At 49.5% G+C, this 26,617-nt stretch overlaps 2 protein-coding genes and 1 pseudogene across 9 annotated transcripts in view; 2 read left to right on the top strand and 1 right to left on the bottom strand.

The window, feature by feature from the left end:
- DPH3 (diphthamide biosynthesis 3) overlaps positions 1–26,617 on the bottom strand; it is a 219,553-nt gene that overhangs the window by 99,393 nt on the left and 93,543 nt on the right. The window lies entirely within an intron of this gene.
- LOC142447402 (U2 spliceosomal RNA) lies at positions 3,650–3,778 on the top strand (annotated as a pseudogene).
- GALNT15 (polypeptide N-acetylgalactosaminyltransferase 15) overlaps positions 14,048–26,617 on the top strand; it is a 49,555-nt gene continuing 36,985 nt past the window's right edge. Inside the window, exon 1 of the mRNA XM_075547178.1 lies at positions 14,048–15,219. Within this exon, the coding sequence (XP_075403293.1) occupies positions 14,675–15,219 (545 nt within the window). The 5' untranslated portion in view covers positions 14,048–14,674. The remainder of the gene's footprint in view (positions 15,220–26,617) is intronic.

Raw genomic sequence — 26,617 nt, 5'->3', positions numbered from 1 at the left:
TTACAAGTGCCATTTTAACAAGTTTGCCAAACTCAACCACCAAAAAATGGTGTCAGTTCTGCTGAACTGGTGAGAACCAGTTGAATCCCACCACTGCTGTTATCCCAAAGATCTGCAGTTCGAACCTGCAAGCTGGCTCCGCAGGTCAACGATGTGGCGAGCTGCTAATTACAAGAAAAGTTGCAACCTCCCAGCAGTTCTGTGGGAGAAAAGATGTGGCAATCTACTCTTTCAGGTTATACAGATTGGAATGTGCCTCTACCGACTACAAGAAGTATATACTCCCATATACTCGAGTATAAGCCCACCCGGATATCAGCCGAGGCACCTAATTTTACCACAAAAACTACATACAAAATGTGCTGAAAAACTTGGCTTATTCACGGGTATACACAGTAAAAAAATATTACTAGGGTCTCAGGACACACAGACATGGATTTATTCCAAACAAAATGCATTTGAACATGTCTTTGGGGGCTTCTAAGGAGCTTTGTGGCTCTACTTCTTCCAAGATGTTTATTTACCGTGTTGGCAGCCTGTGGTACTGTCAACCTTCTTTGCCAGTGCCATAATTCGAATGCATCCATTCTTCTTCACGTTTCCTTATTCAACTTTGAACTTTCACAAGCATATGAGGTCATTGGAAATACCATGGGTTGGGTCAGGTGCACCTTCATCCTCAAAGTAACAGTTTTGCTCCTCGATCCTCTAAAGAGGTCTTGTGCAGCAGATTTACATAATGCAATACCTCTTTGGATCCTTAAAGTGTTGCTTTCAGGAGCATTGGTTGTGGATCCAAGCAAGACAAAATCCTTGCTTTTTCTCTCCATTTATCATGATGTTACCTATTGGTCCGGTTGTGGGGATTTTGGTCTTCTGTACGTGGACTTGTAATTCATACTGAAGGCTACAATCCTTGCTCTTCATTAGCAAGAGCTTTAATTCCTTCTACTTTCAGAAAGCAAGGTTATGCCATCTGCTTGTCTCAGGTTCTTATAAAAAACCACCTGGGTTATTGTAGATCATTGTGATTGGTTTCCCCTTTTCCTCCCACCTTACCCTTCCCCTCCTGGTATTGCTCTCTCACCACTGGTCCTGAAGGGATCATCTGTCCTGGATTCCCTGTGTTTCCAGTTCCTATTTGTACCAGTGTGCATGCTCTTGTCTAGCCGGATTTGTAAGATAGAATTGGGATAATAATAGTAGTCAGGAGGAAACATTAAAGAACTAGAGGAAAGTTGTATGTTTCATCTGTGCTATACTGCACTTTGACTGGCTCATCTCTTCCTTGTGACCCTTCTGTAAGGAGATGTCTAATTGTCTGCAGATGGGCTTTGGGTCTCCACTCCTCACTCCCCCTCATTCACAATGATATGATTTTTTGTTCTTTGCTGCTTGATACCTGATCCTATCGACACCTTGTGATCACACAGGCTGGTGTGCTTCTTCCATGTGGGCTTTGTTGCTTCTCAGCTAGATGGGGACTTGTTTATCTTCAAGCCTTTAAGACCCCAGATTCTATATCTTTTGATAGCCGGGCATCATCAGCTTTCTTCACCACACTTGCTTATTCACCCAATTTGTCTTCAGTGATTGCGTCAGGAAGGTGAGCATCATGGAATGCCAGTGTAATAGAACAAAGTATTCTTGCATTGAGGGAGTACTTGAGTGGAGGCCCGATCTCCATTTGCTACCTTAATACTAAGCCTATAAATATATGCACATAGATCTATTTCCCCATCATCACATAAATATATTTACATATGTACATGCCTGTATTTAGACCTCTATAAATGCCCTTTGCCTCCGAGTTCCCTCCTCTATTTCCTTTGACTTTCCTCTTGTCTCACTCTCAGGCTCAGTCTTCATTTGGGCTTCAGTAATTCCTTGTGCCAAGAGCACTTATCTGTACAAGCCCACTTCATATTTTGACTGCTGCTTCCATAGACACTGATTATGGATCCATGTAAAATGAAATCTTTTAGCAACTTCATTATTTTCTCTGTTTATCATGATTTTCCTTACTGGCCTAATTGTGAGGATTTCTGTAATCTATGGAAAGCTCAGTTGAGACATTGAATGGAATTACAGTGAATTTATAGGCTAATTTCCAGAGAATTAACATCTTTCTGATAGCAGGTCTTCTACACATGATCATGTTATGTCTCTCAGACTAATTTGAATTACTTCAAGAGTTTATCTTCTCCATAAGTTTTATCAGATTTATTCCTTTAAAAAATTCGTTCCTAGATGCTTTAGAGTTTTTTGGTTTTGTTTCTGAGATTCCATTTTTTACTTACCAGATAGGCAAGGAGCAAAAAGGTTAATAACATTGTGTGCTAGTAAGTTTACAGGAAAAAACACACTCCTCTTGTACTTTATCAGTGCAAGTGTAAATTAGTTCAACCTCTTTGGAGTACGATGTGCAATAACACTTAAATTTCTTGTTATAATTTGGCCCAGCAATTCTACTTCCAGGAATTACTTGTCAAGGTATATAAAATGTTAGGAGTATTTCAGGGGGCATTATTATAATAGCAAAAGGTTGACATTAACTTAAAGGTACATTAGTAGAAGACTTGTTAAATCAATCATTGAACGGTTGATCTATTAGTTGAAATACTATGCAGGCACTAAATAGATAAATAGATAACTTTATAAATAGTTCCATGAGACAATGGCCATGATTATGGGGGGCTTACTTTTGAAGATTGCTACCATATTCTATCTCATATACCATTTTTCAAATGTGATGTTGACTTGCTTCTCTTTAGAGAGGTGGGTCTATAATCTCTTCTCTTTAAGTGAGATGTTTGTACATCTTTGTGGTCACCTCAATTAACAGAGTATACCTGGCCTCGTGGTTCCAAATTGGGCTACGTCTGCAAGCTCATCAGTTCAAAACCACCAGCCACTCTGAGGGAGAAAGATGACAGGGCTCTCTACTCCTGTAAAGAGTTACCAGTTCCAGAAACTCACAGGAGCAGTTGTACCCTGTCCTATGGGGTCACTCAGAGTCCCCGTCGACTCAACGGTGGTAAGTTTGAGTTTTGATCCATTTTCTTCGAGTAGATTCTGACTCATATTGACCTTCCAGAATGGAATAGATCCACCCTAGGTATGCAAGGATGTAGCTCTTTATGGAAGCAGACTGCTACATCTTTCTCTCATCACGCCGCTGGTGGGTTTGGACCTCTGGTTAGTAGCTGAACTCTTAACCACCTTGCCCCAGGGCAAAGAATAGCAGAAGTACATCAATGTAAAATTTGAGGCCTGTCACAAAATATCATACACTTCCCCCTTACTCTCTTGTGATGCTTACTTCTGGAGATGAGCTATCATGCTAAGCAGCTGTGTGACAAAGAGACACACGGAAAGGTCACATGTAAGTAAGGTGTTTCAGCTGTCAATTCCCTCCGGGGTCCCAGCCAACAGCCAGACACGAGAGCGAACAGCTTCTCATGATCCCAGTCCTAAGGTACGGAGTCAACCTCAGTCGTTCAGCTTTTTTCGCTGATAACACACGGAAAAGGGATGAACACACACTGCAGATCCATGAGCAAAAGAAATGGTTGTTATTTTAGGTCCCAAGATCTGGGTGCTTTGTTTGTAGCAATGCAAGAGGGTATCCCAAAAGAAACGGAAAATCATCGCTTCTCGGCCTTTTGGCTAAGATCAAGTGTAGAAATGGAAAATCTTTTTTTTCACCTTTTTTTTCAAAGCGTAGAATTTTAGTTTTGTTGTTTTTGGTTTTTTTTAACAAAAAAACCTTATCACCTACAAAGTACTCTCCATTATACTTATTTCATCTGTCAAATCTGCGATTCCATTGTTGGAAACATTTTTCAAACTCATCTGTTTGGATGACTGACAGCACCTCCCTTGTTCTATTCTTCACCTCTTCTACGTTGCCAAAACCCCTGTCATTTCATGCCCCTCTTCATTCACAGAAACAAAAAGAAATCGCATGGAGCAAGGTCAGGTGAGTGGGACAAAAGAGGCATTCTAGATTTTTGTCCAAAACTGGAGCAGTGAGCAGGTGTAGTGTTGTGATGGCAAAACCAGTCCCCTGTCTCCCACAAATCAGGCCTTTTTTTGTCGCACTTTTATGCAATCTTTTCAGAACCTCTAAATAGAAATCTTGATTAACAGTCTGACCTGGTGGAACAACTTCAAATGCACTATTCCCTCACATAAAAAAAAGGTCATCATTTTGGGGGGCGGTACTCCCTTGTAGATATATTATTAAATGCAAAAGAAAAAGTGCAGAACACGTGTGTGTTGTGGTAAGTTTAGTAAGAATACACATAGATATAGGCTTGCAGATGCTTAGGCTATTTCTGGAAATATGTTCTAAAGTCACTTTTTTGGAAGAGATTATTTCTAAAGATGAGATTTCTATCTCTGGTAGCAGAGATGGAAACAAGAATTAGTTTCAGAACTAGTAGACAAAGGGTATTTATAGAGGTCTAAATACTGGCATGTACATATGTAAACATATTTATATATGACAATGGGGAAATAGCTCTACGAGCATATATTTATAGGTTTAATATTAAGGCAGCAGATGGACATTAACCTCCACTCAAGTACTTAATCAGTGTAAGAACACTTTGTTCTATTAAATTGGCATTCCATCATGCACACCTTCCTGACACAATCGCTGAAGAAAAATGTGTGCATAGGCAAATGTGGTGAAGAAAGCTGATGGTGCCCATCTATCAAAAGGTATAGCATCTGAGGTCTTAAAGGCTTGAAGGTAAACAAGCGGCCGTCTAGCTCAGAAGCAACAAAGCCCACATGGAAGAAGCACACCAGCCTGTGTGACCACGAGGTGTCAAAGGGATCAGTTATCAGGCATCAAAGAACAAAAAAAATCATATCATTGTAAATAAGGGGGAGTGCAGAGTGGAGACCCAAAGCCCATCTATAGGCAACTGGACACCCCTTACAGAAGGGTCGTGGGGAGGAGACAGGCCAGTCAGGGTGCAGTATAGCACCAATGAAACATACAACTTTCCTCTACTTCTTGAATGCTTCCTCCCCCAACTACCATGATCCCAATTCTACTTTACAAATCTGGCTAGACCAGAGGATGTACATTGGTACAGATAGGAACTGGAAACACAGGGAATCTAGGACAGACGACCCCTTCAGGACCAGTGGTGAGAGTGGTGATACCTGGAGGGTGGAGGGAAGGTGGGGTAGAAGGAGGGAACTGATTACAAAGATCTACATATAACCTCCTCCCTGGGGGACAGACGGCAGAAAAGTGGGTGAAGGGAGACGTCAGACAGTGTAAGATAATGCAAAATAATAATAATTTATAAATTATCAAGGGTTCATGAGGGAGGGGGGAGGGGGGAGGGGGGAGAGGGGAGGGGAAGGAAGGGGAAAATGAGAAGCTGATACCAGGGGCTCAAATAGAAAGCAAATGTTTTGAGAATGATGATGGCAACAAATGTACAAATGTGCTTGACACAATGGAAGGATATCTGGATTATGATAAGAGTTGTACGAGCCTCCAATAAAACAATTAAAAAAACACCCCTTGAGGAGTCGAACGTTCACTAGACCTTACTTCTGATCACCACTGGGTCATGAGAAAAACTCCAAGAATGGCGGCATTCTCCTTTTGAAATTAAATAAGACAAGAAGTTTACCTGTAAAACAGTGCTGTGGTCGTTACACAATCTGTTGTCAATTTGAGACTATTAAGAGTAAAGCGGTGGAGTTTAGCCCGTCAATCAGGTGGCAGCTTGATGACCTCATTTGGAGGTGCTAAGGAGATAAACAGCTTGCTGGAGGTGGAAAACATGCTCACTCTCCAGGAGACATTGCAGCTGACAAGGCACACAGAGGTAAGCTAGTGCCCTGGGCTGGAGGAGCCACTTAGAGACCCCTGCCAATGCTGAGATGCCTACAATGCCATTGGGTCCACAAGACTTTCCACCCACAGGTGTGTTATCTTCCTGCATTCGGCGTCATTTCATGTGTTTCATGAGTCTGAAGAGGACTTTGTAGCTTGGTATTGGACATATGTGCTTCTATTGGACTTATGGACTTGATCTGGACTGGGCTGGGATGGTTTCTCAATATTCAATTGCTCTTGTATATAAAGTGCTTTCTTATACACATAAAAAGAAAAAGAAAGAACTGACTCAAACATAAGAATTTTCCCAGTGTGTACTCAATATCACACTCTCCCGCCCCCATTTGAAGAACTCGTTTTTCCTCCCAGGTGATCTCCCATCCCCACAAACCTTTCCTTCTGTGCCCCCATTAACCCAGTAGCTGCCTTCATAGACCCACCCATCGCTTCTTATGCAGAAAAGACAATACAAAGCGAAGACACGAGTCAATGAAGGACCCAGCAACACTGACCAAATGAAAGAGAAAAACCTCAATCGAAAAGAAAGCAGAAAATATTAAAAACCCAGAATAAATTCAAAATGGGTCAGAGTGGGATGTCATGATAAAGTGTTCCCTTCCAGCCTCACTACGGTTGCTCAATCCCCCTCACAATGATGGCTCCTTGTCTGACACCAGGGCGGTCCACATTCCTAGACTATGGTCAGTGGGGATTCACCGGAGACTCAGTCCACGCAGGGACCCTGCCAATGGCTTTTGGGCTTCCACGATCGTCCACAATGTTCCGAGTGTTTAGAATGAGGCTCTGGTACCCTTCCTTCCTCGGATCACACAGCTGCCATGCTTCTCCTGGATGGACTTGAATTCCGCTCTTGCTATCCTGCATCACCTATATTTTTAAAGTCCCGAAGCTAAGCTGAGAAGGAGCGGATTCACCCCATGAGCGGAAGAGTGGTGTTAAAATGAGCCTGTGAAGGTAAAGATCCTCCTTCTAGATCCTCTTTCTATCGATTGCAGACCCAACAGGTTTGTCGTTGTCATCGGTGGTCATCGAGTCAATCCGTCCACCTTGTTTTGGTTATGTTTGAAATGAACTTGTAGGTCACTAAAGACTCCAAGTCCACTTCCGTTTTACTTCTCCTCCTTATTTAGCTACTGGGGCCAATATTTAGATCTGAGCGGGAAGGATTCTGGAGGGGCTGTGTTTGTTTCCTTTTGTTTATTTATTTTTCAGAGTTTTATATATTTAGCGTTTCCTGTTAAACCCTTCATATTTTTTGTCCTCCGTTCCGCACCCTTCCCTCCCCTCCCCTCATTCTCACCCCTGTCCCTGGCCTCCTTGCAGTCATCAAAGCCTTGTCCATTGGTGTAGAAACTACATTTCTTCTTTGTTTGTCCTTTTTACATTGGTGATGATAGATAGGTATCTTTGTAAGACTAAATTTGCTAAGCATAATGGTCTCTCCTCTTGCCCATGCCTGTCAGTGTTTAAGAGGGTGGTTATTGCTTTTTATTGATGTATAAAATTCCATAGGATGAATGTTCTAGATTGCTTATCCCTTCCTTTGTAGTTGGGGTTTGGGGTTGTTTCCATGATTTTGCGATTGTGGAAATTGCTGCAATAAACAGATGTGTATGTATTCTGTTTGTGTTATATTCTTAATGGATATCAGGTCAATTCCAACTCACAGCGACCCAATGTATGTAGAGCAGAATTGCTCCACGGGCTTTCATGAGCAGATCACTAGAACTGTTTGTCAACTGTTTGACCTTTAGATTCATTCAAAGTACCAACTTCCTAAGGGCTTAACCATCTGTGCCACCCAGGGACTCCTGACTCAAGAGGAGATCTCTGTAACCGAAGTTGTAATCCAGAACAGAAGGATTATCTTTTCCTGCAAAAATCCCCCTCTGTAAAGCCCTTTGCAGAATTCTCTATCTACAGTAGGCCCCAAACCAGGCTTTAAAAGTAGCAGCTCAAGGTTGGAATCAATTCAGCTTTTCTTTCTTAACACATGACTACAAACCCTTTTGAAATCACAATACCGGCAAATGCCAAGACACTCTGCTCTCTCGCAGCTGTCTAAGGTCTTATCGCATGTGCAAGGGTGGAAAGGAGTTAGACTTCAGTTATTCATCTCTAGGCTTGGAGATGTCAGAGATCCATATATTTTCTTTTGCTTTGTTTTTATACTTAAACGACGTAGTTAAAATCCGTGGCTGTTGAGTCTATTTCAAACTATGGCAACCCAAGTGTGTCAGAGTAAATTTGTGCATTACAGGGTTTTCGATGACTGATTTTTAAAAAAATTTTTATGAGCAGATACCAGCCATTTCTCCTAAGCTCCAATCTTTCAGTCAGGGGCCAAGCATGGTAACCATTACACCCCTTGGGAACTCCTCTTCATACTTACCCAGATATTAATTTGTATACAGACTACGATTGTTCTCAACACAATAGATTGTATTGTGATTACAATTAATTCTGGATCTATCTCACTGACTGTCATTTATTAATCTATGCCCAGTCCATTCCCATTGAGTCATTTCTTACTCATAGCAACACTATATAGGGCTTTCATGGCTATAAATATTTATTTTTTAATCATTTGATTGGGGGCTCTTACAGCTCTTATAACAATCTATACATCCATGTGACTGTAAATCTTTACAGACTATGACAGTCTCATCTTTCTATTGAGGAGCAGCTGGTGGGTTTGAACCCCCAACCTTGCAGTTAGCAGCCCAATGTTTAACCCACGGTGCCATGAGGGTCCTTACCCTGGCACATAGTGGTTATTTAATAAATCCTTACAGAATGGTTGCAGACAATACAAACTGTAGGATTTCACTGGACTTATCTCACCCCTCTCCCCTTCCCTCCAAAAATCTCATAGGTAGCATTCAGGGACCACACAGGAAAGAGCCTGGCTTTGAGATACTGTAGTGTGATCACTGTTCTCAGTGCTCCATCCCATAGCACCCTGGGTCAGCTACTCTCGTGGCTTCCCGCTGCGAGCATCTGTAATTGAGATCATAAGTTTGCTGAGCATCGCAGGCCCAGAATTGCTGGCTTGTGAATTCCTCCTGAACCCTCCCCCAATGGCTGAGAGAAGTTGGCAGGTGAGGGCACCGGGTCCCTTTGGTGGAACAAACCTGTGGCATGTTTTACACGGTTCAGAGTCCAGGGGGACGAGCTGCAGTGGCCCAGTCTGCTCACTGAAGCACGGTTTTCTTCCCTTCTTCATCTCACATTCCCACTTCTCTTCCTGAGATGGTGCTCAGCTGTGCCCGAACACCTAGTCTCCCCTGGACCTCCTGGCTGAGTATCTCTGCTCATAGGGCTTCCTCCTGAAATAACTTTCTCTCCATCTTTTCACAGAAACATTTTGCTCTCCTAATGGTCCTTTCAGTCTCTCCTAAGGTGGTCAACTTGTGCCGATTTGCCCAGGACGGTCACAGTTTTAAGGAGTTGTGATGGAGTTGTGGGCTAAGCATTGGGCTCTAACCACAAGGTCGGTGGTTCAAACCAGTCAGCTGCTCCTCAGGAGCAGAAGGCTGCCTGCTGCTGTATAAATTGACAGTCTTGGAAACCCCGAAGAGCAGTTTTACTCTGTCATACAGGGTTGCTATGAGTCAGAGTAGACAAGATGGCAGGTGGGGGAGGTGGGGTTGGGTTAGGTTACAGTTTTAAAACTGAAACTTCAGTGTCTTATGAGTCCTCTTCAGTCCTAGGAAAACTGGAATGGGTGGTCACCTCTCTATTCCTCTTATTCCTATTCCTACTGCGTTAGACAGGCTTCTCTAGAGAAACAAAACCAGGACACGTATGACTTTATCTATCTATCTATCTGCCTAGCTAGAGATAGATGATAGATAGATAGATCGATACAGCACAAAGGAACATGACAGCTAATTAGTCCACACAACAGTACAGAGGACTCAGTTCAACTCACTTATGTGGAACAGTTAACATACAGGAAGTCCTTCAACTGATGAGGGCTGTTGGGTCCAAGGTCAAGGAAGCAGATAACTGAGTCTTCTGTAGAGAAATGCAGGCAGTCCAGCCACAGGCAGCAAACAGAAGGGCAGGTCACCAACAGTCATCCAGATGACATGATCAGACAGTGCCAAGCTCCAGCGATGTATACACCATCACTGTGGTGAAGCAGGTCTCGAAGGAACCCCAAGCTCTAGCGACACGATCCACAGGTCGGCAGCCCCACAGATAGCATAACTCATGAGCTGAGGCAGAGAACTAGCAGCCGCACCCTGATCCGATCACCGAGAGCGAGAGCGAGGTTCACTGAGCCATTTATCTCTTTGCCCTCCAATCAAACTGTGACCTTATTAATCCCACATGTTCTTATTGGCCAGGTTGGCATAATAAGCCTACCAATCACACCTGTTTAGCTTCATCTTCACCTGTCTCCTCTACCAAGTACCATTCCGCCCACCAAAACTTCTTAACCCAAAGCACACACCCTATCCCAGCTTGTACTACAATGTTTATAGGTCAGTGGTCTCAACAGATAGTCGGTCACCCAAACGCTAAAAAACCTCAGAGCCACAGAGTCCAGTTCTATTCAAATTCGTGCTCCCAGAACCTAGCCTGTTGCCTAGCACTTCATAGATTCGAAGAGGTACATGTGGATTAGAAAATGCTCACTTCCCATGTGTTCTTTTCTTGCCACCCAAAGATTTTCAGAAGCCACTTCTATCCCTAACCTCATGAAAGATGAACTGCACTTGCATGAGCCTCCCTGGGTCTTTTTAAGAGGCTGTAAGGCACAGCAAGGCATATAGTTTTGGTCACCTTTAGTGTCGGTGATGGCCCTGCTGATGGTTGGGCTTAGAGAGGTTGCTTACAAGCCCCAATGGCTGCCAGGCCGCATCAGGTTAGCCTTTCATGTCTGCTCACCACGGTGACATTTAGACATCGAAACAGACCCTAAATCAGGGGTCCTCAAACTTTTTTAACAGGGGGCCAGTTTAAACAGGAGTCACTGTCCCTCAGACTCATTGGAGGGCCAGACTATAGTTTTAAAAAAAACTATGAACAAATTCCTATGCACACTGTATATATCGTATTTTGAAGTAAAAAAAAACCAAACGGGGCAAAAAATACCCAGCAGGCCAGATAAATGTCCTCGGGGGACCGCATGTGGCCCGCGGGCCGTAGTTTGAGGACGCCTGCCCTAAATCCTTGGCACGGTGGTTTTCTCCCAGTCCAATCCACGTGAGAAAAAGGGAAATCACATGGGTCTGAGTATCACCGCGATAACAAAGCAACACAAAACGAGTGACTTTGAGAACAGAAACCTATTATCTCACCAAGTGAAAAAAAGAAAAGAAAGAAAGATATCACTACCATTGAGCCCATTCTGACTGATGGGGTTTCTCCGGCAGAGCAGCTGGTGACTGGTGATTTCAAACCACTGACCTTACAAATAGCGTGCGCATGCGCACGCACACACACACACACACACACACACACACACACACACACACACACAAGTGCACGCACGCGCACACACTGTAACTCAGTCCAACACAAGAATGCCTGTGGTTAAGGTTTGGGGGGAGCTGCTCCCTCACCCCCCTTGCCTCTCACTCTTCTCCTCACCTCCGCTTGCAATGGGAACCAGAGCAGTGGCCAGTCTGCTGGTGATTGATGACATCCTTCGTTGCTTCCATCACCTGGCGGACAATCTTTTACCATCTGGTGACCCTGATTCCTTTCTAGAAGTCCCTCCTTTGTCTGGGCACTTTCACCTGCTGCCCAAATGAACTGAAAATGCTCCACTTTTGTTTTCAGGCAAATAGTACACTTTTCAACAGCAAAATCTGTGGGGGCAGCAAGGTAAAGGGAAAGCTGAAGAAAGTGCCAGACGGCAGCCCCGCTGCTAGCCGGGGTGGTGCACACATTAAGCAGGGGACTACTCGCCTACTGGTTGGCAGTCCACTCACTCCGAGGTGCCTCTGACAGCAGGCCTGGCACTCTCCTTTCCACAGAGCGTGGCCCTGGACAGGGAATGCAGCAGGTCTCCTCTGCAGGCACGACCAGCGGCAAGTGACCACAGCAGCAGAAGGCGACCAGAGGAAGTGGTCATCGTCTTCCCGAGCTCGGAGACAGCCTACCTGCTGGGTGAACAAGACTGCACGTCTTGCAAGGAACCTGTGATCTGCATCAGGACGGCACAAGCTCCAGCTTACTTGGAACCAAAACCAAGAACCTGGGCCAGACAACTCCAAGCATGCTGCTTCCTCTCCTGCCCTCGATGACGCTGGCTCTCCTGGCTCCAGACTGCTGTCCCAAGCTTTGAAGCTGCCCACCTTCTGTCTGAAAGGATCTCTGCTTCCTCTGGCTGTCACTGAGGCCTCTTTCCTGGCACCTTCTCCTCCTCTACTTCCCCATCCCAGTGGAGGGCGACTCTCCGATTGCTCAGGCCCAAACCTCGGAGTCAGTCTCGCTGCTTCCCCTTTTCCTCACCCTCAGAACAATTCGTTCATCAGCCAGTTCTGGAAATGTTTCCTCAAGAGCCATGAAGGAGTTGACCTCTCACCACCTTCCCTGATGCCACTTTGGTCCAAGCCCTTCTCATCTTTCGCTGGGTCTCCTGCTGCTGCCATGTACTCCCCAACGGTCGACTCTCTGAACTCAGCGAGCCAGAGGAAGCCAGAGACAAGGCAAGTCAGGTCGCGTCCCTCCTCTGCTCCGAACTCTCTGTGGGCTTCCAGCAAAAGCCGTAGCCTGTAGCATGCCTCACAAGATCCTACTTGAACCCTCTCTTCCACACCCACCACCTCTCTGATCGCATTTTCTGTCCCCCTCCACCGCTACTCCACACAGGCCCCCTGCTGATGCGCAAACATGCCGAGCCCAGGCCCATGGGAGAGCTTTGGCAAATGCTCATCCCCCAGTGTGGTAGTTACATCACCTGTTGTCAATTTGAGGCTTATGAGTGAAGGGGTGGAGTCTAGCCTGTCCACCAGGGCACAGCTTGATGACCTCATTTGGAGGTGCTAAGGAGATAAATAGCTCGCTGGAGGTGGGACACAGGCTCACTCCCTGGGAGACATTTCCATTGACAAGACACATGGAACTGTATTAGTGCCCTGGAGCGGAGGAGACACGTGGAGACCCCTGCCAGGGCTGAGATGCCTCTACTGCCACTGGTTCCACAAGACTTCGCACCCACTGGCCTGTGATTGCCCTGCATTTGGCGTCATTGCATGTGTTTCATTCGAGTCTGAAGAGGACAGTATAGAATGGTATCAGACATCTGGGCTAATATCAGATTTATGGACTTGATCTGGACTGGGCTGGGATGTTTTCTTAATGTTCAATTGCTCTTGTATATAAAGCTCGTTCTTGTACACATATACATGTCTATGGATTTGTTTCTCTAGTCTACATGGACTAACACACCCAGGTAGCTCTGTGCCCTCCCTTACCTCATGCTGTGTCATTGTGCAAATGCTCACTCTCCTGCGAAGCCATCGCTCACCCCTCTGTCCATTTGCTGCCCTCTTCCACCAAGCTCCCCAGCCTCTATCACAGCTTATGGCTTTAATTAATTATATAATAGAATCATAATTTTAATAAGGTATCAATTATTGTCTCCCGGTAAACACCACAATGAGGCATACATTTTTGTTTGTTTTATTCCTTATTGAACCTTCAGCATCCCTCCCTACACACACACACACACACACACACACACACACCTGGGGAAGAGTGGTGTCATAATGTTCTGGCAGAAGGAACATCCCAGTCCTTTCCTGCGTCCCTTTGGATGGCCAGCACAGAGTAGGCCCACGATTGCTCTTATGGAAGCAGGAGGAATGTTTGACAAGAGCACCTTTCCCGTCCCCTGGTCATGTTCAGAGGGCCGGGCACAGTGGTCCTCAGAGCAGGTCGGGGAGAGTCCAGTGTAGTAGCCCAGGCACCTTGAGGGAGGCTCAGGCTGCCCAGATAATGGGCTTCTCGCTTCCATGCCAGGAGCGCAGCTGTTGTGAAACTGGGAAGAGATGTTCTTTCCTGCCCCTTGGGATAAGGACAAAAAAAAATCTTCCTGTGAGCAAGCGTCAAATCGGAACTCTTGGGATGTTCTTGTTTTGAATTCGGTTCTAGCCATGATGGCTTTTATTTTCTCAAGAGGTTGTGTTCCTGGGACCCCGCCAGAGCCCGGGAACAGTGAGGGATTTAGGACCCAGAGTAAGGCTGGCGCTTGGCTTGGCTCTGGGCCGGGTCTGGCAGAGGAGTGCGGAGCTATGTGTGAAAGGAAACCAGGCACTGCCTGCCGGCTCTGCATCTGTTGATCTGACCTGCCTGGAAGTGTCCGGAGGGAGCCTGCTGTCAGCTCTGCTGGACGGAGGACCCCCAGCTCACCCCAGACACCTCTTAGCAACCTGAGCAGCCAAGCCAGGGGGGGCAAGGAATCACGTGGAACTAAACACCTGACCAGAATGGAATAATTATTTTCCCGGGAAGCAAAAGGGGGCTCGAGGCGGGGCAAACTATTTAATTTGAAGTCCCTGTGGCTGGACTTTCAGAGGCCATTAGGCAAGTCCACCCAGACAGAACCTGGCTTGGAACCTGGAGCCTCTGGCTTGCTGACAGCAAGTGGAAGCGTGCCTTTGGCACTCCTTGTTCCCAAATGTCAGAGCAGCAGGTTGCCTGAGAGGCAGAAGCCTCCCAGGTAGAACCAGGAACTCAGCAGCAAGCTGCAAGGCACCCGGAGCAGGATGAGAAAGCCAAGTCGAACATGACCTGTTGCACCAGGCAGGTGCCAGCAACATGCTCTTAAGGAAGCTCTACCGGCAAGGACGTTGGGGACTGCAGTTCCTGCTCCTGCTCCTGCTGCTGGGGTGCCTGCTGCTGATGGTGGCCCTTCTGCCCCCGCCGCCACAGGCCCTGCAGCACGCAGGCACAACCCAGGTCTGCGGGCATAGCCCAGAGGCCGGGTACCGCCTGGACTTTGGGGAATCCCAGGAATGGGTGCTGGAGGCTGATGACGAAGGCCGAGAGTACAGCCCCCTGGACGGCTTGCCCCCCTGGATCTCACTGCAGGAGGATCAACTCCTGGCAGCCGTGGTCGCCCCCAGGGCCAAGAGGAACCAGAGTCAAGGCAGGAGAGGTGGCAGCTACCAGCTCATCAAGCAGCAGAGTCAGAGGCAGGATGAGGAGGCCTCTGAGAGAGACCGGGGGGCTGAGGAGGAGTATGGGGACATCTCTGAAGAAGACGAGCCCACCCCACTCAGCCTGGACCGCCAAAGCTTCAATGAGGCGCTCAGTACCCGCATGCCCCTGCAGAGGGCCCTGCCCGCGGTGCGTCACCCGCTGTAAGTAAGGCCCTTGCTTTCTCTTCCTTGGGGACTGGGGTGCCATCAGGCACGCCGAGTGCCTGCCCTGGGCCTCCACTGTCCTCAGAGCATCGATTCTAGACACATGGTCCCCTGGGCCAGCCACAGCACCACCCCGAGAACTTGTTAGAAATGCCCATTCTTGGGTCCCACCCATGAGCAGCTTGCTGTGACAGAGCCTGGGTGGGGCCCAGCCACCTGCGAGTAACAAGTCCTCCAGGTGAGAACCAATGACCCTGAGGACAGAAGGGCGAAACTCAGACTAGTTCATTCTTGACCTGCATGGAGTCCTGGCCCTTCTGAGTCCGCAGTGCCTGGTCTACCGGCTTCATCTGTAGAGCGCAGAAGGGCAGTGAGGGACGTCTCACAGAGCACTTCTTGCACCTCCAAGTTCTAGCACGCTGCAGGCTGATGCTATGATTGTTGTTTGCATGCATTTTGAATGAAAATAGCAACCGTAGCTGACATTTCTATGCAGCTCGCAATGTCCCATGATGTAGTCCCAGAGCTTTACACATGCGTGTGTTTACTCACAATGTCTGTACAACTCTGTCCACGGGCAGGCGGTGCAGTATCCGTGCTACTTGATGGTAGGAAACGGAAGCACAGTGGTCAAGTAACCATGCGACCAGTAGGGACAAAGCAGGGATTGGAGCACGGGGAAGAGCCTGGTGGTATAGTAGGTTATGCATTGGGCTGCTAACAGAAAGGTCTGCAGTTTGAGCCCACCAGCCTCTCGGAGGGAGAAAAGCGAGGCTCTCTGTTCCTGTAAAGATGTACAACCTCCGAAACCCACAGAGGCAGGTCTACTCTGTCCTGTGAGTCAGATTCTGGTTTCTGGAGTTTGTTTTTTTTAGAACTAAGCCCCAACGAGCCTTAACCCCCTCTCTCTGGAACCTCTCAGGGTAAACTGGTTTCATCATCCACTCCACGAAGGGGAGCATTCTGGTGCCCACAAGCTAGAACACGCTGCTAACTTGATGGAAGGCCAGTCTGCCCTGCAATCCCGACCCGAGGAGGCAAGCAGAGGAGGGACAGCACAGCTATGTTCAGGGCAGTGGTGGGCACATCCTACATGCTCCCAAACGCCGCCCTGCCACCACCATGGCTGGCCATGGGGAGTGAGACCAGGCCACAAGCCGGGAGGTCACAGGGGCAATGCCCACTGACCTCCTCCGAGTCAGGGCCCTGTCACTCTGCCTTCAGGCCCTCCTTTAAGGAAATCTTTTCAGGAAACTCCCAGGTCCCCTCCCTTCCCCCAACAGCCAACCACCAGTCTTCTAGCCTTCTCTGAGCTCTAGATGCTTTCCCTTATTCACCTTCCCAGAGCCCAAACTCTCCTGGGAAGCAAACCCCATGCACAGCACCCTTGGGAGCCTGGCCACACGCCACCCGCAGCTGGGCGCACGATTGAAGGAGATGCTCAGTTCAGGGTTGGAAAAAATACCTGGCCAGCGCCTGCTGGTGAGCCTCCTTAATGTTTGTGCTCCTGGGGCCTCACTCCCCTGACCCAAGTCAGGAGCTGGATGCTGAGCCTGCAGAGGTTCCTCCTCAGCTCTCCCAGCCAGCCCACCTCCCACCCCAGTATGCCGCTCTCCCTGCACCCTGGAGATTTCCTTCACAGCCTTTACTGCCATGGAAGTCAGTGGTTTTGAGGCATACGTTTTTCTCAGAGACTGCTCCTCTGGCATGCCGCACCCGTGGATGGTGTGGGCCCAGCCTGCAAGGTGCATGTCCCAGTCCCCACACAGGAGGAATGGGATTGCCAAAAGAGTGGATACTTAACCTCGCAAGAGCCTTTTGCCATATTTCCTCATTAGCCTGGAGGGAGGGAGTACCCTCATGGGCCTCTAAGAAACATTGCTGTGAACAAGAGGATTCTGGCTGTGAAAGGGGGCTGTGTGTGACTGTGGGTCCGCACCGGGCTCGTACATATTTGTATGTGCAATATGCATGTTTATGCATGCAGCGCACATGTGCGGTACATGTGGAGGTGCCTCCCTGATGTGTATATGCATATGTTGTGTGACCGCATGAGTATAAATTGTCGTATTGCATATACGTGTTTGTGTTTTGGTGTGTGTGTGTGCATGTGTGACTTCTCCAGTGCTGTTAGTCCTGAAAGTCCTGCCGTGGTGCTGAGGTTGATGTGTGTGTGGGGTGGGGGGCGCAGGGACCCCTCCAACCCAAGGGAACCTGAACAATTGGTCTTCAGAGCTCCTCTGCAGGACAGCTCCCCGCTCTGTCCAGAGGTGTGCGGCGCCCTCTGCTGGCCCTAGCCCGCCTCTGCTGCCTGTGTGTCCCAGGCCCAGGCTTCTCCTATTTGTAGTTAGGATGCCTGGGGAGACAAGGGAGTCCCTGAAAATCAAAGAGCCAGCTCCCATCCTCCCTGGAGGTTGACAGGCCACGCCTGTCACTTTACAAACAATCAATCCTGCCACTTTACAAACGATTCAGCCCTACCCAGCTGCTCTCCCTCCCGCTCAGGGCCTGAGAACAGTAGATCGCCCTGGGAGTCTCTGCTGGGGGTTCCAGGTGACATCACCCGGCCCCACCCTCTTACCATACTGCAGGCCCTTTAGCAAACCTGTTCTCATCTCCTAACCCATGCAAGACCTGTCGTAGGCCTGGTAACGACGCCAAACCAGGCCTGACCTCCGACAGGGCTGCCTTTTCTAAACAGCTTTCCGGTCACAGCTAGCTGACCACTGAAAAGGGGACATGCAAAGAAGGTGACTCATAATGCAAGACCCAAACCAAGAAGCCCATATGAGAGAGCTCCAAAGCCCGCACTGGAAGGAGAGGTGGAATTGGGGTGAACCATGAATGCATACTTACTGCATGTCAGAGGGTGTGCTCAGTGGGTTTTGTTCACTGAATATTCATCTAAACCCAATAAGATAGATGGCATGATAATTCACTCTCTATGGACCAGAGGATGAGGCACGGGAAGCAGGCCCAGGCTCTGCTTCCTTGACCAGCTGTCTCTCACAGCAAAGACCATGCTTGCTTGGTCTGCCGCGGTGCTGGGAGCGTTGCTTGGGAGAGCATTTCAAGAGGTTGCTCTGTAAATGGGAGAGCTCATGCAGGTGGATGGCGTGACAGGTGGGAGGATGTTCACCATTGGGGGTACTAAGAAGTGGGAGGCCCTCTGGGGGTCCCTCAGCACAGAACAATGGAGGCGGCGGGCACCACCCCCTTTGAGACACTCTGTGGGAGTTAGAAAAACAGACTCAGTGTGTGCTCAACAGCCAAGGGAGCCCTTGAAAATACTATACTGCGGGGAAAGCGAGAAGACTGTAGCATATGCTATTCCTGGAAATATAAGGTGCTTCACAGGAATAAATGCAGAAGTGTGGGATCCGTCGGGATGGTCGTGGGAATTTTGGGAGGTAGGGTCATAGGAGCGGATATGGGACGAAAGTATTAGTAGATATGTTTATTAATATACCCATTCAATAGAGAAGGGCCTGTGTGGACTACAGTGAGAACATGCCACTGAGGAATAGGGTACCAGCTGTCAAAAAGAACCAAACCTCTCCCTCCCTGCCGCCGCGGCGATTCCCACTCATGGTAACCCTGTGGCCAGAGCAGAACCGGCCCTGTGGCATCCCAGCAGAGAGCCTCATCTTTCTCCTGAGCAGCAGCGGGTATAGCAGCCACCAGTAAAAAAAAAATCATTTTACTGGAGGTTCGTATAATTCTTATCACGATCCATCCATCCATCCATTGTGTCATTCACATTTGTATATTTATTGCACTCATCATTCTCAAAACATTTGCTCTCTACTTGAGCCACCATTTTTAAAGCGTCTCCAAACCAAGATCTCCTAATTGCCCTGGCATTTAGTGGGCGGGCCATTCTTTCCCAGGGCCAGAGGGTGCTGATAGAACAAACTTGTTTGGTCATCTCCCTGTCTGGGCAGTAGCCTCCAAGCCTGAGCTGGCCTCAGTGCGCTTGCAGACTGCCCGCACCTCTCCTCGGCAGGGGTCAGGGAATCTGCATTTCTATCAAGTTTCCAGGTGGTGCTGATGCTGCTGATCTGGGACCACACTTTGAGAACCACTGCCCCAGGGCCTAGGGCGTTAGGCACCGGGTTGCTGGCCACCAGGTCCATGCCACAGGAGGAGAAATGAGGCTGTCTGCCGCTGTAATGGTTTCTGATCCCAGAAACCCGGAAGGATGGTTCTACTCTGTCTGACAGGGTCACTGTGGATTGAAATCGACTTGATGATGGTGGGTAAGCTCCGAGACACACAGTGTAGATCCAACAGGTTGGCCAGAGAAGTGTGTGTGTTTGTGCGCGCACGTGTGTGTGTGTGTGTGTGTGTGAAACTGCAGAAGGATGTCAGCCACCTGGGAATCCTGTTAAAACTCAGTCTGATTCAACAGGCTGGGAGAGGAACTCAAGAGGTTACATTTCAGACAAGCTCCCAGTGCTGGTGACACTGCTGATCCTCAGTGCACACTTTGGAGCAGCAAGGGGCTCGAGGAAGGGTCCCCAGACTAGGTGCCCAAGGCTGCCAGTGTAAAATACAGACGGCCAGACCCAAGGCTCCAATTCCATGGTTGGGAGTTGGGCTCAAACCACAAGACCAAACTCGCTGCCATTGAGTCAACTCTGACTCATTGCGACCCCATAGGACAGAGCAGAACGGCCTCTGTGGTTTCCCGAGATGGTCAGACTCTTTGCAGGAGTGAAAAACCCCATCTTTCCCCCTCCCAGTGGCTGGTGCCTCAAACTGCCGACCTTGCAGTTAGCAACCAGAAGCTTCCAAAGCGGGCGTTCGAGAGCGTGGGAAAGCGCTGTGAGAATGCTGGTGGGGAGGCAGGGAGACTGGGAGGGATCCACAGAGGAGGCGGGAAACTAGAGCCGAGCCTCCCTCAGTCCCGGGGTTTTGCACTTCAACATAAGTGTCAGCTCGGGGCTGCATGCTGGCTGCTTTCATCCCGTTGGGGCTTGTGTGGGTGGCTTAGCCCATGTCTCCTTGGTCCTCGTACCCCCGCTGCCTGGTCTTCTCATCACAGCAGGCAGTTTGACTAACCAGGGAAGCTGGGTGAGCAGCCTGGACTCACTCTCCCTGGGTGGCCTCGTGCAAAATTCACTCCACCCCTCTGAACCTTGGGTTCCTCATCTCTACACTGAGGATGGCAATAGCCCTTCTGCACAGGCTGGGGGCTTAAATGAGGCCAAGTGCATGATGATCCTCTTCAGATTCTCAATGCACTTTGGACAGATGTCGGCCTTCCAGTCATGAATTTTAAAAGGTCTAGGAGTGAGTTGGGGAAACAGAGCAGATAGCCGTGAACCTCACAGTGAAGCCCTCAATCACAACGCGGCCCTGCTCTGGACTACAGGAGTCATTTTCTGCCCCCCTGGGGTGACTCACTCATCGGGCTCACCCAGTTGGAAGGGTCTGGAAAGCCTTCAAGATGACTCATGCCCGGGTCCCACTTTGAGAGACTCTTGTTTCACGTGCCTGGGGTGAGGCCTGGCCTTCTGGAGGCTGTGCCTCCCCCTGTGTTGCCAGGACTGAGGCTGTAAGGTGCCCAGCTGTCCATCAGCTTTTTATCTACAGTGGCAAGAAGTAGAATGGGCAGGGGCCAGGGCACTGAGATTCATTCAGACAGCAGCTCTGCTGTCCTGAGAAGGGGGCATTGCAATCCAGGCTGGCCCATTCAGTTCCCCATGAAGCCTCGGTCCCACCAGGCCGTGAGTCACCCGAGGACAAGAGCCTCCTCCAGGCCCCACCCCGAATTGGCTCTGAGAGCCAGGGCTGCAAAGGGGAGAGGAGGCAGCTGACAGTAGTGGGGGTAGGACGGAGGGAGCAGAGAGCAGAGAGCAGGACCAGGGCTAGGAAGGACCAGAGCTCACCTCCCCCAGTGAGGAAGAACAACTCAATACGGACTGGAGGAGTGGGTTCTGGGCCTGCCTGGCCCAGCGTTGAAGGAAACCCACAAGCTCCAAGATATTGACCCTGTGAGTCCAGAGGAGCCCTAGCTGGTCGCCTCCCCATCCCCCCAGCCCATCTTCCCTCTGGAATCCTCTCCCTCCGTGGGGTTGTGATGGAGACTAAACTGACATGCTCACAGGCACCAGGGTGGCAGGGGCTTGCTTTGGGCTCTGGGGTAAACCCAGGCAGACCTGGAGGACTCCATTGGAGATGGTCCACCTGCATTTTTTTCTTTTTGAATCACCGAGGAAATTTGGAATCATTTATCCAATGCCAGTTCAAAGTGGGGTTCCCAGACCAGCAGCATCAGAAGTACAGACTGGAGGCCCGCCTTGCCTCCATTTAAACAAGCGCCCTTGGGGATCTCTATTATGGGAAGGCTTGGGAAGGGAAGCCCACAGTTCACAGCCTTGACTGTAGTCACATACAGCCGTTACCCCCCCCCCCCCCGCTTCACCTCAAGGTGAACAAGCATAGACGTAGGCCCTTCTGTTGGAGCCGTGGTGGCCTAGTGGTCACACATAGGGCTGCTGACTACAAGGTCAGCAGTTCCCAGCTACCAGTCCTTCTTCAGGAGAGCGCTGAAGCTGTCTACATGTTACTCCCCACTCCTGAACAGAGTTACATCTACCTTGTCCTATAGGCAGGTCTACCTTGTCCTATAGGGTCGCTATGAGTTGGAATTGACTCAATGCCAATATTTCGTTAGCAATGACTGTAGGCAAGAAGGAGCTCTTGTGGCTGAGAACCAGAAGGTCAGCAGTTCAAAACTACCTGTCTCTCTGTGGGGAAAGAGAGGCAGATTTCTACTCTTGTAAAGACTCTGTCAGGGAAACACAGAGGGTCCGTTCTACTCTGGGTTGCTATGAGTTGGGATAGACTTGTTGGCAGGGAGTTTTGGTGGGTTGTGTATTTGTTTTTTAGTCCACAATACAAAATCCCTGAGTGGTAAAAATAGTTCTACTGGGCTGCAAACTGGAGAGCCAATGGTGCAAACCCACCAAACAGCATTATGGAAGAAAGACCCAGTAAACCTGGTTCTGAAAAAATTACAGCCAAGAAAACCCTTAGGGAGCTCAGTCCTAGACTGGAAAACACGGGGTCACCCTGAATCAAAATCTACTCAGAGGCCATGGTGTTGCGGTTTTTTGGGTTTTGCTTTTGGCATAGGCAAGATCCAGGCCCAGACCCAGGGAGCTTGGAGTGCCCTGGGGAATGCAGACAAAAGACATGAGTGGGTTGGTGCTGCACTGTGGAAACCCAGACTGGAGCATCTCTGAGAATTTGGCTGGGAATAAACTCAAACTGGCTCCATCATGTCAAGTCCCCCTCGTGGAGGCCCCTGAGGGACAGAGGGGACTGCTCCCATAGGGTCTCCAAGACTGCACATCTTTCTGAGAGCAGACGGCCTGCTCTTTCTCCCATGGAGCCCTGGGCCTGTCTGAACCTCTGACCTTGGGTTTAGCAGCCTGATGCTTAATCTGCTGTGCCACTAGGACTCCTTGGTAGGCAAGAGGAGTCAATAGACTCCCAAACAAGGTAAGAGTATCCAGCAGAAACCTTTCTACTTTGTCCAGGGGAAGAGAGAGAGCCATGGGGTGGGGGTGATGGCTCCTGCCATGAACGTACCCTCTGGTGTGATGCTGGACTGTCATCTGAATGCATGTTTCCAGCTCGTGGGGCGGCTGGAGCTTCATGAAAGGAAGTCGTACATTTGTGTGCACCCATGAGGCCCCGATTCCGTTGACCTGGGCGTGGGAAGCTGTCATGCTACTAGTTCTTGAGCAGTGCTCTAAGTCCGGGCAGCAGCTGTCCAGGTTGGAAGGGACCCGGAACAGTCCTGCGAGCTCTGTGTTGGTCCGTGCTGGCTTTTCGTCGCCATCGCGTCGGCATTGGCACATTGTGACCCCACATGTCAGAGGACAGCTGCTTCATAGTATTTTCCAGGATGTGACCTTTCTGCGGCAGATCGCCCGACCTGGCTTCTGAGAAGCCTCTGGGTGGATTTGAGCCACCAACTTCTGGGCTAGGAGTCAAGGGCTTCACCATGCAGTTCCCCTGGGGCTCCTGATGGCTGATTCACCTAACCTACTGCCATCTAGTTGACTCCAGCTCAGAGTGACCTTGTAGGGGAAAGCGGACTTCTCCCTGGGCTTGTGAAGCTCTAGATCTTTCTAGGGGAGCAAAGCGTCCCATTTTTCTCTGTCGAGCGGCCGGTGCTGCTGGTAGCTTTGGATTGTTGACTTTATGGTTGGCAGCCCGGGTACATGACCCACTTCTCCACCAGGGTCCTCTCGTGGCTGATTTGGGACATAAGTATCAGATTGGATCTGATTCCATATGGGCAGATGATGCCAGGCTACTGGATACATGCGTAAGCCATACACACCAACGGAGGTAGGAAAGCATTCGCCATGCGCCCATGTTAGGGATGAACTTTAGGGACAAAGGACAAAGACAGTAGCTTCTTTCTTCAAGGAAGCCAAGCATTCGTTTCTTGGCTGACCTCTCCTCGGTCCCCCGTCCCTGGTGCGCAGCTTTCCAACTTCCAATGGTGTCTTCGGTACTCTGTCCCACCGAGTCCCTTAGCAAGGCTGTGGCCGGGGCTAAAAAGCAAGAACCCCAAACAGCAGGGCCAGTTCCCACTCAGGCAACCCCGGGTGTTTCAGAACAGGCCTGGGCTCCACAGAGGCTTCGATGGCTGCGCTTATCCAGGGTTTGCTAGCACTTACTTCCCAGGTACACTGGGTGAGTTCAAACCTCCCGCCTTTGGGCTCACAGCCAGGCACAGCCACCATCGACACATCCTAAGGGGACACAGCACAGGACTAACTGATAACCTCACATGTCTTAGACCAGGGTGGGTAGAGAAACAAGCCAGGGCCACTCATCTGTCACCAAGAATGAACTCGACATCAAGAAGCAACTCAACATGAAGCAGATGCCCCAACCCGGTCCCCCTCAAGTCCATAGGTCTGATGCTAGCCAGGGCCCACCTTAAACTCAGGTAACTGCAGGCCAATGACAGTGAAGTGGAAAACAGGGAGATCACGGGCCGCTGGGTGCAGAGTCACGGGTAGCCAAGGTCTGTGGAAATATGGCGGGGTGTCGACAGCTCTCAGAGTGTGGTGGTCCACATGAGACCACCCCTGGAAGCAGGCACAGAGTCCCAGCAAGCAGGAAGAGGAAGGACCAAAGAGAAGCTGTTCCCAGGGTCTCTCACTCTTATACAAAAGGCCACACCCCCATGGAGGCGGCATCAGGCTACCGATTGATTGACAGGTTGGGCTCCGCCGCCACCTCCACACCAGTGCCATGAGGTGACTATAAATCTAAGGGCCACCCTCCTGACAAAGAGAATGTAGCTGCAGACAGGTTGAATGGTTTGGCCAAGCTCCCATGTTTGGGCCTTTCATGCTTTGTTGCTACTCCAGTTCCTTGAAGGATGTACTATAAAATAGAAAATTGCACACATTTAAACAGAATAGCTTTCCTTCCGTGCTTTGTACACTTTGAGTCCCTCCCCAGTTCAGGCCTTAGCCGAGGCGGTGATGTCTGCGGGGACATGGATCCTGCCGACCCTCGCGTGGCAGCCCTGCTCATTCTGTAGCTCCCAGCTCGGATCTCACCTCCCACCCTTGCTGAACAGCTCCTCTGAGTGCGCACTACGGTGAACAAGCGTTTGGCTAGGTGTTGATTAGGCTATAAACCCCATGATATAAGGGGCTGTGTGGGTTTGGGTTGCCCTCAAAGCAACCCTGAGACAAGCATTCATTTAGCAGTTGATCCCAGGCAGTGCCGGTAGGAAAAGGGGGGAAGTGAAGCTGAGAATGGGGGTCAGGCAATGCAGGGTATGTTTTTAATGCAGTTCCCTGGGGCGGGGGTGGGGGATGCTCAGTGCAATTGGAGAACTAACAGGAGACAGCGCAGGACAGACGTCTCAGCATTGAGCTCCTCCATGCCTAGGGACAAGATTGCTGGGTGTGAAATCCAACTCTGTCTAGTCTTTGACTGGGGGCAGTTCCCTGGGTGGGTGGGGCATTAGTGTTCCCATCTGCTAGCGCTTGGGAGGGCATCTCTCCTGCCAGAGAAAGCCTAGTGGACTGACACCGCCCAAGGGATTGGGTACACACCTGCTTCATACCCGCTTCATGTGTCTGCAAGCTGTCAATGGATAGTGTGTGTTCACGACTGGGTGGGAAAGACGGAAGGTCAAGATCAAAGAGGGCATTGGAATGAAGCTATGCGTTTGGTAAAGCCCACACCACTAAATCCCCTCTTTGCTTCCTGTGAGCTTCCCAGCGGCCACACTGAAGAAGGAAGCACAGAAGTTCCCGGGTTCTTATCGCTCCGGAGGAGGAAGCGCGTCAATATGTTAGAGCAGGGAGCACACAGTTTATTCGGGTAGGAGATGTTTCTTGTGGTATTTGTATCTGCACAGAGTTCCCCACTGCAGCTTCGTGGAAGGCATGACAAAGGGAAGGGGCAGAGACCCCCTCAGCAGATTCCCGAAGTCGATGGAAAGCAGGTGTGGTGACACGGATTCTTTCACTGCTTCCGATGAAAGATGTGCGGAGACCAGCCAGTCTGATTCCTGTATGAAGTTTCGAAGGCAGCCCGGCCGTGGCATCCAAGGTCGTTGCTCTCTGCAGGTGATAAATCCATGCAGATGGTCCAGAGCATGTGAAGAAACCGATGGGTTACGGGGTCTTCAAATGACCCTCCGTCCTTTCCACTTAGACCCGTGAAAGAGAAGGACGTCCCGATTTATGCTCCAACATGCGTGAGCGTGGAAAGCATGATGCTGAGTGAAGGGTGTGCACAGAGGCACATCCAAAGGTCAGAGAGTAGATGAGTGCTTGCCAGGTCTGGGCGAGCTGGCGAGTGGGGAGTGCCTGCTAATTGCTAGTCTCCGAGGTCACTGAGATGAAGAAGAAGTCCTGAAATCAGATGGTGCCAATAACAACGCAGCTCCGTACATATACTCCCAACCCCTCATAACATACTTGGAAAGAGTGGATTTCATGGTGTGTGAATTCTCTCTTAATAAAAACGTTCCTGAAAAAGTTAGTGAATAAAACCAGAGCCATTTGTTTGCTCAGGATTCTACGATTGGGCTGACCTTGGCTGGAGGTGTCTTACTGAGGCCACCTGGAGGCTGGCTGGATGATCCAAGAGGGCCTGTCTGTGCAAGGCTTCTGGTGGCTTCTCTCCGTAGTTCTGGTTCACTCCCCTCATCCCTTGCCCCCAAGGCCCTATCAGGATAGTGGAAGGAGGGCAGGAAGAGTGGGGGCGTTGTGAAGCAGGGATCCTTCCCACCTTCATCCATTTCCTTTTTCCTGCGCTGTCCTCCTGAGAGACCAGCATCTTCATGTGATTCAAGGGCTCAGGGTTCCCCCCAAAAGGCTGCACCATCTGGGCC

Source organism: Tenrec ecaudatus, chromosome 4, assembly GCF_050624435.1.
Source record: "Tenrec ecaudatus isolate mTenEca1 chromosome 4, mTenEca1.hap1, whole genome shotgun sequence".
Classification (NCBI taxonomy): Eukaryota; Metazoa; Chordata; class Mammalia; order Afrosoricida; family Tenrecidae; genus Tenrec; species Tenrec ecaudatus.
Note: the sequence above shows the minus strand (reverse complement) of the source record. Positions and strands in the feature narration are given on the sequence as shown.